This window comes from Limulus polyphemus, unplaced genomic scaffold, assembly GCF_000517525.1.
Source record: "Limulus polyphemus unplaced genomic scaffold, Limulus_polyphemus-2.1.2 Scaffold398, whole genome shotgun sequence".
Lineage (NCBI taxonomy): Eukaryota > Metazoa > Arthropoda > Merostomata > Xiphosura > Limulidae > Limulus > Limulus polyphemus.
This window is the reverse complement of record NW_013666008.1, coordinates 144,913-157,946: the sequence shown is the minus strand read 5'-3', so window position 1 is coordinate 157,946 and position 13,034 is coordinate 144,913. Positions and strand designations below refer to the sequence as shown.

The 13,034-nt window shown below is 34.0% G+C and overlaps 1 protein-coding gene across 1 annotated transcript in view; it reads right to left on the bottom strand.

The window, feature by feature from the left end:
• Positions 1–13,034, bottom strand: part of LOC106457963 (soluble guanylate cyclase 89Db-like) — a 45,866-nt gene that overhangs the window by 14,472 nt on the left and 18,360 nt on the right. The window contains exons 3-5 of the mRNA XM_022384066.1: positions 12,882–13,011; positions 4,981–5,127; positions 1,481–1,627 (exon numbers count right to left, since the gene is read on the bottom strand). Coding sequence (XP_022239774.1) covers positions 1,481–1,627; positions 4,981–5,127; positions 12,882–13,011 — 424 coding nt within the window. The remainder of the gene's footprint in view (positions 1–1,480; positions 1,628–4,980; positions 5,128–12,881; positions 13,012–13,034) is intronic.

The following is a 13,034-nucleotide window of genomic DNA, read 5'->3' as shown; positions in this document are numbered from 1 at the left end:
AAAATGAAATTATTAAAATGTTTTCAATTTCTCTTGTTTCATTCAGTACAGTGAAATACACTCGTTATTCTCCAGTTTTATGTTTAAATGCTTAATTTTTCTGTTTTAGTGAATTAAAAAAAATATCTACAAAGAAAGGAATCAAATTAGTTTATTACCTTCTTAGAATAATAAAAAAAGTTTTGTTTGTTTGTGTAGAGTTAAGCACAAGTAAGTTAGTTAGGTATACATATATATACTAATTTAACCGTGTGTTTTACTAATTGTTTTTCATCAATTTCTTTTAAGAATTATGTCACGTTTCCTAGGTTACCTCAGACAGCATTAACCTTGGGCTAAGTCGAAGCAAGAAAAAAATAAGTATCTAATCTTATCTAAACCAACAGACTTAGCTCCTTTAAATTATGTTTGTAAACCAACCTTCAGATAACGTACTGTACACTGGTGGGCTTCAGAGAACAAGCTTAAATTCAGCATTACTTCCTGTTCTTTGAAGCCCTGTAGAATAATCCACTAAAAAAAGAAAAGAAAAGAAAAGAAAGAAACAGTAAACATAATTCAAATGAATATCTTTCTATGTGTGATATTTGTCGAGAAACAAAAGATAGAAGTTATTCAGCATTTATAGTTAGGGTTTAAAACGTCAAAAGATTCCAAAGCGTTGAAAAGAAATAGGACTAATACTTGTGATAAAAGTCACGTTAAACTGAAGATTTTTTTTTATAATTCCACTAATTTTTCCATTGTATATTTCAAATAATCCAAATCAAATGCTAATTTGCGCACCTCTGATTTGTATTCCTTGTTTTTTTTATCGTAAGCACCGATCCTGTTACTACACAACGTTTACTTTGTAAAAAATTTGCTGCAATATTGTTAAAAAAATGTCGTACTTAATGTCGTACCATAAATGATACTTCTTTATTTGCTTGCTATTGTAAACCATTCTATTTTTACTCTTTCTTTGTTTACTAGTTCCCGAGACTTATTTGCACGTAGTTTCGATTATTCGTTTAAAATAACAGTAGGTTTGCCATAAGTTTAATACTATGACACTAGGGGGAAACAAACCAGAAAAACTGCAGTGTAAGACATTTGATAAACATGGCTATTTGGGAAGGAAGATTGCCTTTTTTTGTATCAGGAGATTTGTCTCCAGAGTAAAAGCAGTCTACCTTGCAAAAAACGTTCAGATGATCGGACGAATATATATGTATATTCATGTGATTTTATTATTAATAGCCACGTTTATACATTTAGTTTTTATTTTCATATACATTGAATATCTAGAAGCAATGAAGACATTCATTAAATGATTCTGTGTAATATTCCAGGAAATTAGATTGCAATATTTTTTGGCTTTATATTTGTTCGATTCTCTTAAAATAAACCTTCTGATAAAGTGAATTTTAATTTTGAATTAAAGTAGCAACATATGTGAGAAAAAAATTTGTAAATGGATACCGAGCATCAATCATACCTTAAAGACGCGGTACTGATCGATAATTCTATCAAACAAGATGTACACGTCATTCACGTACGAAACTACTTCACGTGCAGTAATGCGTGAACAAAGGACTGAGAAATCCACAACCTCGCTGAATAACACGGATACTTCTTCAAAAGTCTGAAAATATGAAACAGGAGTGCATATAGAGAGAGAAAAGAGAGCGAAAAGATGTGTTCATTTTAATCACACCATGTGGACCATTGCTTATACATGGTTTGCACATCTAGAAGAATATTTTTATTAATTAATATTTTTTTTTACTTTAAGTTGTTTGTATGGTATAGTGCGGAGTTTTTCCTGACACTATATAAGAGTTAAATTAACCACAATCAACAGGACGAATTCCAAATTTTGGTAATAAAGTTTAATTAAAATATAAGTTTGATATAAGGAATATCATAGTGCAAAACGAGAAAATATCAAGCTATTATCTTTCTCTGTTACTAGTCTTTATTTAAAGTATGTAATTTGAAAAAAACAAAGAAGATAAAATAGCAACTGTAATTTGAAATACTAGAGTTTGTTTGTTGGAAGTTAAGTACAAAGCTACACAGTGGGCTATCTGTGCTCTGCCTACCACGGGTATCGAAACCCGGTCTCTAGCGTTGTAAATCCGCTGACATATCGCTGTGCCACTGGAGGACTGTTTGAAATACTACTTATAAATTACAGATTTAAAATATGAATATATATATATATATATTCGTTTAAACCTAATGAATTTCAAATATTGGGTTAGATAAGACATAAGGTTTTAATATTACAGCAAAACAAAAGGGACTCCACACCAGTATGTTGGGTCTCGGGATCCATCCTGACAGTTTAGTGAAGCCATGTACATTTGTTGTTTGTTTATTATTAATTTCGCGCAAAGCTACACGAGGGTTATCTGCGCTAGCCGTCCCTAATTTAGCAGTGGAAGACTAGAGGGGAGGCAGCTAGTCATCACCACCCACCGCCAATTCTTGAGCTACTCTTTTACCAACGAATAGTAGGAATGATTGTCACATTATAACCCCCTAGGGCTGGAAGAGCGAGCATGTTTAGTAGTAGGGAGATTCGAACCCGCGACCCTAAACTTGCGAGTCAAACGCCCTAACCACCTAAGATGTCTTAAGATAACCTTTCATTAATCATGAATTTACATAACTTCCATCCAAGTGATGGGTACTCCAGCTAGTATATAATATAAATGCATTACTTCGATACAATAAACATAAGAAAAATACAATTATAGGTACTATGCAGAGGCAAAATAAAGGATTTTTTCATACTTCAAATAATACATTGTCAAATTAAAGGTTTAATTTTACATCGAAACCACATAGATACTGTGTTTGTATAAGTTACTAAATATTGTCTTTGATTTTAAATTACAAAGTAGGTAGTTTGGTTAGTTAAAAGAGTGATTTATTATAGTAATTAAATAGAAGGCTGAACAAGAGTTTGGGTTTTATTCCGTACAACGTTTTTTTTTTTAAACCTGATTTTACAAAACTGTTTGCCCACCAGTGGCACAGCGGTATGTCTGCGGACTTACAACGCTAGAAATCGGGTTTTGATACCCGTGGTGGGTAGAGCACATATAGCCCATTGTGTAGCTTTGTGCTTAACTTCAAACAAACAAAACTGTTATTGGTTTAAATTTTTTAAAAGAAACCACTGATAAAAGTGTTAGAATTCATATCATAATTTCCGCCAATAATGTTAAACAATAACAGTCTCGTAAAAACAGGTTAAAAAAACTCATAAAAATGCTAGAATTCATATTGTTAGCGGAAATGACTATGTTTAAATGTTTGTTCCTACTAATTTCATAGTCATAGAATGCTTGTAAACAGTATGTCTTTCTTTTCAGTATTTGTACTTTTATGCATTTGACATGTAAAAAGCGAAAAGCGAAATATTTATCCTTTCTGTTTAAAAATAGCTAAACATCAGCCCTCTGTTCAGATAATATCCGGGAAACGCCGGGTAAGGACGGCCAGTAGAAAATATTCGTGTAAACTCAGTCATTTTTTTAAAAATGTTGTATTTAGTGAATAATGTATGCCATATATTTGAAATAATCGTGAAACATCAGTCATTTTTAATGTTTTTGTATGTAGTAAATAAACCCTATCATGCATAGGAAATATTTGGGTAATATACGTCTTTTATCGCGTTTTTGTAGTTAGTTCAACAATGACCGTCATATATATATATATATAGGAAATATTCGAGTAATATGAGTCACTTTTAATGTTTTTGTATTTAGTGAATATGTTTGTCACAGAGAGGAAATGTTTGGGTAATGTCAGTAATTTTTCCCGTTTCTGTGTTTAGTGAACAATGTCTGTCGAACATAAGAAATATTCGGGTAATATCAGTCATTTTTCATGTTTTTGTATTTAGTGAACACTGTTATATATATAGTAAATATGTGGAATCTTGCACTAATATTCCCTTAGATGCTGCTTTCGTGTTACTTAATATACGTGATACTGGCCCTGGGTTCGAGCTCCCCTCAATCTATATTTTCTCCAAAATCTCATAAGCCAGTGTAATCTTTATTTTCAGAACTGCCCAAATAGCTTTATAATTAATTCTTGGGAAGTGAATTACGCTTTGACGTAAATGGATGTTGAAAACATAGTTTCTGTATATAAAATAAAACAAAAAAAACGTTTCATTTTGGAGAATATTGTTTTTTGTTTTTGTTTACCTTTCATCTAAAATTAACTTTTACAAAACTTTGAAACTATAATAATAAAGTGTATGAGGAAGTGGAAATACTTGGATAAGTTTGAACTCGAAAGACATAAATATAAGAAAGTTTAATATTTTCTTAACTGTTTTTTTTTAAACTTAGTTCAGAGGTCGTTGTTGTTTAAGAATATCAAGTTAACACAAAAAGTATGGTCTTTCTTCGACTTTCCCCCCAAAATGTAAGACATAAAAATAGTATGTATAATATCAATAATAAACTGTTGAAGTTACAGGTACTTTACGTATTTAATAATAACTTCCGATCGGAGAAAGCTAGTTATTTAGACCAAAAATAAAAATTAAACCCGCCTACGGGTATAACTATTTAACTATACATTTTTACGTCACCCGCCACCAACTCTTGGATTTCTCTTGTCTGATCGACTAGTAGGATTTAGCATACTATTTTATTGGCGCAACCATGGTCCCCAAGTGCGGAGCGTTTTTTGCATCAAGAGGTCAGGAACGATGAGATATCGTACTAACAGTTGAGGCACGACAACCACTAGGTCACGTTCGGACCTTTATTATTATTCAAAACTAGCAAAAGGAGACATATAGACTTCCACTAGAGCCATTTTTGTTTTAGGCGCTGCAGTGAATTGGCATGCAAATTTACTTATTGTTGTTACGTTTGTTACGTCTATATCTTTAAACCATCAGAAAACAAAAGACAAAACACATACACACACACAAAAAAAAAACACGAGAAAAGTTCTCACTTCACAAGTGTTAATCGGATCCTCCCCATTCGCAAGTCGTTCTGCCACTGGTTTAGGGATCATAGAATATAACATTTCGTCTCCTTTCTTCTTCCATTCGTCCCACATCTTTAGATTCATTTCAAGTCTTTTACTGCGTTCTTCTTGCTGAATTGGTAAAGATTAAACTTTATTTTCATGTACTGGACAATAGTAAAATGGGAAATAGAAACAAAAACAATATATATTTGCATGTAGTTTTTTTCTCTCTCTAAATACACTGTTTAAGAAATTAGGTAAAAGCAAACGAAATTACATCTTATAATTTGCAAAACAATTGTTTTATCTTAGATATATATATCTACGACTTATTAAACTTGAACGAAGAAATGAAATATTATAACGTAAAAATAGCACAATTCGTGGTAATTAGAAAGCAGTTATAAGATTACCAATAAAATTAAGCAGTTTCTAGCCAGAGTAAATATAATGAATCTCCTGTAAAAAACAAATTTTGGTAAACTGTTAGCAGCATATCTAGGTCACCAATCAAATAATTATTATTCCCTGAAGGTCTTGTTTGGATATTAGTTTGTACTCGAGTAGTTTATAAATATAAGGGATCAGATTTTTGTTTCCCATACGCTAGATATGTAATAAATGCGATCAAAGAACAGTGATGTCAATTGGTCAGTGTCCGTCCACTGCTAGGAGTTGTTATTATGCAACTTGAGGACGACTGAAACTATTACAATTATAAGGTTCAAGGTTCCCAATTCTGTATAACATAACACCCTCATAAACCGTCTTTGTTTGCTTTCTCAGGAAGAGTTTGCGAGTATCACAAGTGGATTCTTAGCACTATAGCTACATTTTACACGGAACTGGTATGATGGATCTCGTGGAATAGCGACTGTGTTGAGAAGTGATATCTGGCTGTTACGCACCCTTAATACTATCGGTGTACGTTTGTTGATTATTCTCCGATATGGGTGTCTTACAGGAAAGAAAAGTCTGTTTCTTTTTACACACTCTTTGAAAATGTGGGTATTTCTGTGGACAGATAGATAGATAATCCCTGTCATTTTCTTTAAGGACAACAAAATATGTAAGAAACACACATTGTCATTAAGCTGCATGAAAATATAACTATACAAATATACAATATATACATAAATTGAGAATATTGTATGGCGATCTTGGTTGGAAGCTTCAGAAATACTTGCACTCTGTATAGCTCAGTGTTTAAACTACTTATCTTGTTAAGTAGTGCTCCAAGGTTTTGGTCTCGGAGTCTCTAGGTAAATTTATTGTACATATGCATAAATCATACTTTAAACAACATTTTGTTTGTGTGCGAGACTTGGTATTTACATTAGAAATACCAAACACCTTCCTTGAGGACTTCGATACCTCATATGAGTAATATGTTTAGGCAATGTTTCTGCAGGTATTAAATTTAGAGAGCATATATAAACTTTTCTTGATGTTGCAGAACATGCTCGCCCTTTCAGCTATGTGGAAGTTATGTTGTGGCATTAGTAAAGAATAGCCCAAGAGATGGCTGTGGGTTGTGTAGCTCAAAACTAGGAACGTCGGCCTTAGTAGCTTTGCCGTAAATAAAACAAAAAAGTAAACAATTTGATGTTGCAAATATTTAGTTGATCTATAGTCTTATGATCTTTATATTTTCAGTATTTGTGTAACAAGCTGTATTCAGAATATCCTAAGAAATCTCATCCATTACTACTAGCAACAGCAAGGTTGTGACTGGTGGCGAACATCTGTAGTCACTTTCATCAAAAAAATTAAGTAAGAGAAACATGGCTTTTAACTCTATCTGGTAGTCCCATGGAGTTGCCATAAACATGTTTCGACCTCAACATTTGAGATTTTGTTATGAAGTTAGGAGTAGGGAACATCGATTGGGGTTGAAAGAGGTAGGAAAGCGTCCGACCTTTGATCAGTCCCTGAGAGATTATGGGATTACAGTCATTAGGAAATTATTAGAAGAAGCGGACTCCTTTCTTGTTTAGCCTCTATGGAGATTAAGGAACCCCATACGTTGTAATCCGATATAAAAGAAACAGGTGTGTTCAGAGTGTGGAAACAGAAAGTTTCTGACCGCCCTTAGGGGTCTGAAAGGTATTTAAGCCTAAATAACTACCACGATTCGGATCGAATCAGAGTGGGTTTGAACAAGATATATAAAAGACAGGAGTTCAACAAAAAAGATCCAAAGATGTATGAGAAAATGAATAAACAATGAGAGAGGGGGGGGCAAAGAGAGAAGTAATATACTACCAGAAAGAAACAAAATCTAGTTTTAAATCTATGTGTTGTTAATTATAATAATAAACAGCAATTGATTATATACATTATCCTACCAAAAGTAATGGGAAACGGGTAGTTATGAATAAAACATGTCTTTATTCCAGGAAATTAATAGCGTGTTGGCCTGCCTTTGGCCTTAATGACTGCTTCAATGCATCGTGGAAGACTGTCTACTAATTTCTGGTAGAAAGCTGGTGGTATTATGCTCCACCTTTAAAGCATTAGTAAACTCCACTACTGAAGAAGGCCGTCTTTGCCTTGCCCTGATTCTGCGTTCTAGTTCATCCCGAAGATGTTCTGTCGGGTTTAGGACAGGGCTCTGTTCTGGCCACTGCAATGTTCCGATGTTATTCTCTTCAAACCACCTGTTCACAATCTTTGCTTTGTGACATGGAGCGTTATCACATTGGAAGGTGTAAGGGCCGGTACCATAAAATTGCTATAATGTAGGACGCATAGAATTGTTCAGAACATCAATGTAGGACTCATCATTCATGGATCCATGTACTGCGACCAGTGGACCTAGTCCATACCACAAGAAACACCCCAGACCCTGATATATAACCACCTACAAACTTAATAAGCATTCTCCAGGCTTCCATACCCAAACACGTCCATCAGACGGGAAGAGAGTGTAGCGTGACTCGTTGCTCCACAGGACTGATTTCCATTGATTCACGGTCAAGGTTCGGTGTGCCTTGCCATATGCCAGTCAACGGTATGCATTTGTTTTTGTTATCAACGGCTTGTGGGCTGCAGCTCTTCCGTGAAAACTCATGGCATGCAGCTCTCGATGTGTCGTGGAAACACATATAGGATTGTCTGTGGCTGCTCGCATCTCCAAACACAGATCCTCTAGGGTCTGCTAGTGAGATGAGGTAACCAGCTTTCTCAAAGCGAGTGGCCTCCTGTCCGTCAATACTTTATGCCTACCTGGTCGTTTCTTGGGCTCATTGTCACCTGGGACTTCCATTTCTTCAGCACGTTGTCAATTGTCGACCCGGAAATGTTTAGTTTTTGTAATAGCACGTACGGACATTTTCCTCAAATGACATCCAACTATCCTTTCCTGAAACTGTTAGCTCTTTCGGTGTACTCATCTTTCGGTTGTACAAGTTCGAAATGACTTCCGAGCGAATTGCTGATCACCTGTACAGGCCAAACTATTTGCCGTCACCCCCATTTTCCTGCAATCAGAGGTGTGTCGCGTGACTTTTTTGTACTATAATGTATACTTGAATGGGTCAATTCCTGATATCAATACGTACAACCACAATAAAGTAGATGGATAAGAAAGGAAAAAGGAGTGCAAAGTGATGTCAAGGCGATTTACAACAAAATGTCAGAAGTGTGATTCACCAATTCGTTAGAAATCGAAACCCAACAATGAAAGAAGAGTTTGTAGTTGAAATTACATCAACAAAAGTCGAAGAGTGAAGTCAGTTGGATGAAGCAATGAAGTCGGAAAATTAGATTTAATTTTTGTTCTTATCTTGCCTGTTTTGATTTTGATGGTGGTTCAGTTAATTCTTACTGGTTTTAAATTGTGTGGTTCATTGCTTAAGAATAAAGAATTAAGTTAGCATGGATGAGACTTGGAAATCATTGAAAAAGCTAGTTGGTAAATAAATGTAGAGAACTGGGTATAACACGCAACAGTAAATGGAGAAAATTATTAGATATGTGAAATTCTAATTGAGGCGGAAATCACAATAGATGATTTTTCTAACCTTGAGCTTAGTGAAAATACGGGAACTGCAAGTGGTGTTCGTAGAAGTTGTCATGGGAACGATTCAAGATTTGCTAAGATACAGTTAAAATGAAACACCTATAAGCTGAGAAGAAACGTTTAGAGCTAGATTTAGAAGATAGGCAGAGAGAATTCGAGTGGAAGGCAGGGTAGTTCTGTTGATAGAGCTGCCACGTATGAAAGAAGCAGTTTTCGTAAAAATAGAAAACAAACCTTTAATCTTAATGCACAGAGTAAAGAAAGAAAGCAGAAAACTGCTACAGGAGTTTAATTTTACAGAACATTATAAAACAACAAGTACTTATCGAAACGCGTACGTGTACTCGTATTTGAGTTATTAAGATCAGTTTGTGACTTCGTTCTGTAAAATTTTATTTGCCTGATTTAGAGCAAAGCCACATTGGGCTATCTGCTGTGCCATCCGCGGGGAATCTATCCCTAGATTTGAGTGTTGTACGTCCGTAAACTTCCCGTTGTCCCACTGGGGACCTATGATTAACATTAATATATATTATATATAGATACGGAACTTAAGTTTCATCCTACTATGGTTACTACTAGATTTTAGCGTTGTAAGTCCGCAAACTTTCCGTTTTCCCACTGGGGACCTATGATTAACACTAATATATATTATATATAGATACGGGACTTAAGTTTCATCCTACTATGGTTACTACTAGATTTTAGCGTTGTAAGTCCGCAAACTTTCCGTTTTCCCACTAGGGATTTATGATTAACACTAATATATATTTTATATAGATACGAGACCGAAGTTCCATCCTATTATGGTTAAAACTGATAGATACTGTGTGTGGACGTCTGATTATGAAAGTGAATGGAAAAGTAAGAATGTGTGAATTTACTGGTTAGAGCTCTAAACAGTTGCAGTGATATATATATGTGTGTGTTTGTGACTGTGAAGTTTATAACATATAGAGACAACGATTGTGAACTGTAGTATGGTATATGTAAGGACAATGAAATTATCAATATTTCACAAAAAGACTATAAATGGTTGAACAAGAAGAGCAGGATACGCTGGAAGTTTTGAGCCTGGGATAACATCGAAATTAGACAGAAACACTGAATATAATTAACATTGTTTATTGTATTCAGAAAAGGAGGAAATGTGTTATGAAGTTAGATGTAAGAAACATGGGTGAGGTTTGGTCAGTCCCTAGGTAATTAGAAGATTACAGCATTTTAAGTCATTAGTAAACTATTAGAGAGAGCGGCTGCCTTTCTTGATCGACCGCTGTGGAGTTTACGAACCTTATATGATTATGAGACGTTGTAATCCAGTATAAGGAAAACATATGTGTTCGGCGTGGGTTTGAAAAAGATATATAAATCATAGGAGTTCAACAACAACAACAACAAGAAAAAAAGACCAGTAGATGTAAGAGAAAACGAATAAACAAAGAGAAAGAAATAAGTAGTACACAGCCAGTAAGAAGCAAAACCTACTTCTAAATGTATTTGTTGTTGATTATAGTAATAAACAATAATTTGTTATGTATATTAGTTTGAGTCAATTCCGCTATAAAATAGATTGATAAGAGACGTACAAGTACAGCACGATTGTAACATGGTGGTATCAAGGAGATCTACAAGAATTTTACCATGTCTAATAATCGTGTAATAAAACACGTAATAACGCGCCGTGTAGTAAATCTAATATTGGGTTATACTTACTGGAGAGTTGAAATATTTCTTTGTTAACTTACAGTTGCACGCATAATAGTAATACTGTAGTAAGACATGGCCAGGGTTTATATAGAAATGATGTAGAAGCTACTTGTGTTTTCGCTGATTTGTAACAGCCGAATGTTAATGAACATGAAGATTACTATAATGTATTGGATCCATGGATGGTAATTTATTCCTTAACCATTAAAAAAAAACTAGTTTAAGTTCAGTAATTGTATTATTATTGTAACATAGAAAAATTACACATATTGAAAGTAATGATAATTAGTAAATCTACGATTTTTGAAACACTAAGTTCGTTAATTCAGCATATTCTCTGTATTTATCATGCTAGTGATATTTGTTAAATTTATACGGATCATGGAGCTCGTATTAGTGGTACAAGCGAAACCGAGTGAAAGAGATATTCAGGCTGACTGAACTAAAGTTGTCATTTGTCAGAAGGGAACCGATCTTGTTAACACGAAGGACAAATTATTACGCAAAGGCACCGATAAAGAAACCAAACACGTGGAGGAGACTGCAAACGAGAGCTCTAAGTAGAAAGATATTGAGACGCTAGATTGCCTAGGAATTACTGACACTGAAGCGTATTGCAATCAAGTACAGTAGAAGAGATAAATAACGGCTTGAATGGGTAATGAAGAAAAACTTTAATATAAGTTTAACATAACAGTAAATGTACAACGTTTCGACAAGGTTTTGTCATCATCATCATCGAATTTGAAACAGTAGAAGAGATGTTCTTCACCTTTCATCAGTACAGCTCACAACTTGTACAACTGTAAGTCTTCCATTACGAAAGCGGACAGTAAAACATGTCACAATAAGCAAACCTGTATTATCATCATAATGTTTTAGCTAATTTTGGATTATTTCTAATGAAAATGTTTTTGGTGGATACTCTTTTCTTTACACACACAAAAAACATTACCTCTAGCTTGTATATATATATGTGCTCCAAGTATTAAAATACAAATCTAGAAACGAAAGTACAGTTGAGTACATTCCCAGAAGTCAGTTCTTAATACTAGAAACAGTTCCCGCTTTCAACTCAAAAACGTTTAGCAGGCCTGATAATTAGTTTAATAAGGAATTCACTCAAGCTAAATGGAAGTTATACAAATGTATGAGCTCTTTGTTATTGATTTAATAACATTAATAAGATCCAAACACTTTACTCTAATGCTTTAAATCTGCCTTAGGACATCAAAATACTTATTCACTGTAATAATAAGTATACAGGTATAACGTTCTACAAAATGAGATATAAGATGAAGAGGCACAAATCTATATAGTTAATTTTGTTGTTCACGTGTTTTCACGTGTATCTTTCTTACGAAAGAAAAATAAGTAATATTAAACGGCTCAAATTTATATAGAGCAACCACGTATTTTTCACCTTGTTTTTCATGTGTACTACTGTGTATTGAAACAAATACATGTTAATGGAGTAGGTAAGAAAAAACACAAGCCCGACTGACTGACGTATTTCATTAAACTTTTCAATGTGACAAGTCTTTTATTTCTCATGTTATTTTGATATAATAAAGTATGAGCGGTATTTCATTTTCACGCTGTAGTGCTCCTACAACGTATACTCTATGTTTGTTACTGTGCTCGAAACATATTTTTTAATTATCGTACAATTCGACTCTGGGTTTAATATTAATCTTCAAACATTGAAAAGAGCTTCCAGCTAGGCTTCACCTGAGCCTCAGATATTTAGTATTCACGATGGGATACACTGATATGAAGTATTTTTGTCAGAACGGTTCAACTGACTGTAATTTACTATGTATAGAATACGTTTTCACTGTACGATATGAAAAGAATTGAATGTTTTTTTTAAATCATTATAGGTTACCATCTTTAACTTTTTTATCTGCCAACAATATCCTAAGAATATTGATATATTATTTGTTTAACCACTGAACTTTGAATGAAACTTTAAACACACTTTTCTGTATTTTCTTGATTAAATATTTGACACATACTGTATTTGGATAATTACTTCCAAAACAAGCGATCTAATGCCGCATGTGTGAGGTGCTCCTCAGAATAAGGATTCTTATTAATTTGCATATTCCTACAATTGCTACTCACACACTCAACTATAGTGACTTACTTTTTCATAGGAGTTCTCAAGTCGAGCACAATGCTGCCATCCAGCTAAAACTATTTCTCTGCTGCGGTCATGAATACAAAGATCCGTTAGGTAAAGTCCAACCTCCTTCATCTCTTGGATGTTACTTAGTCTATAAAATGAAAAGAGAAAAAA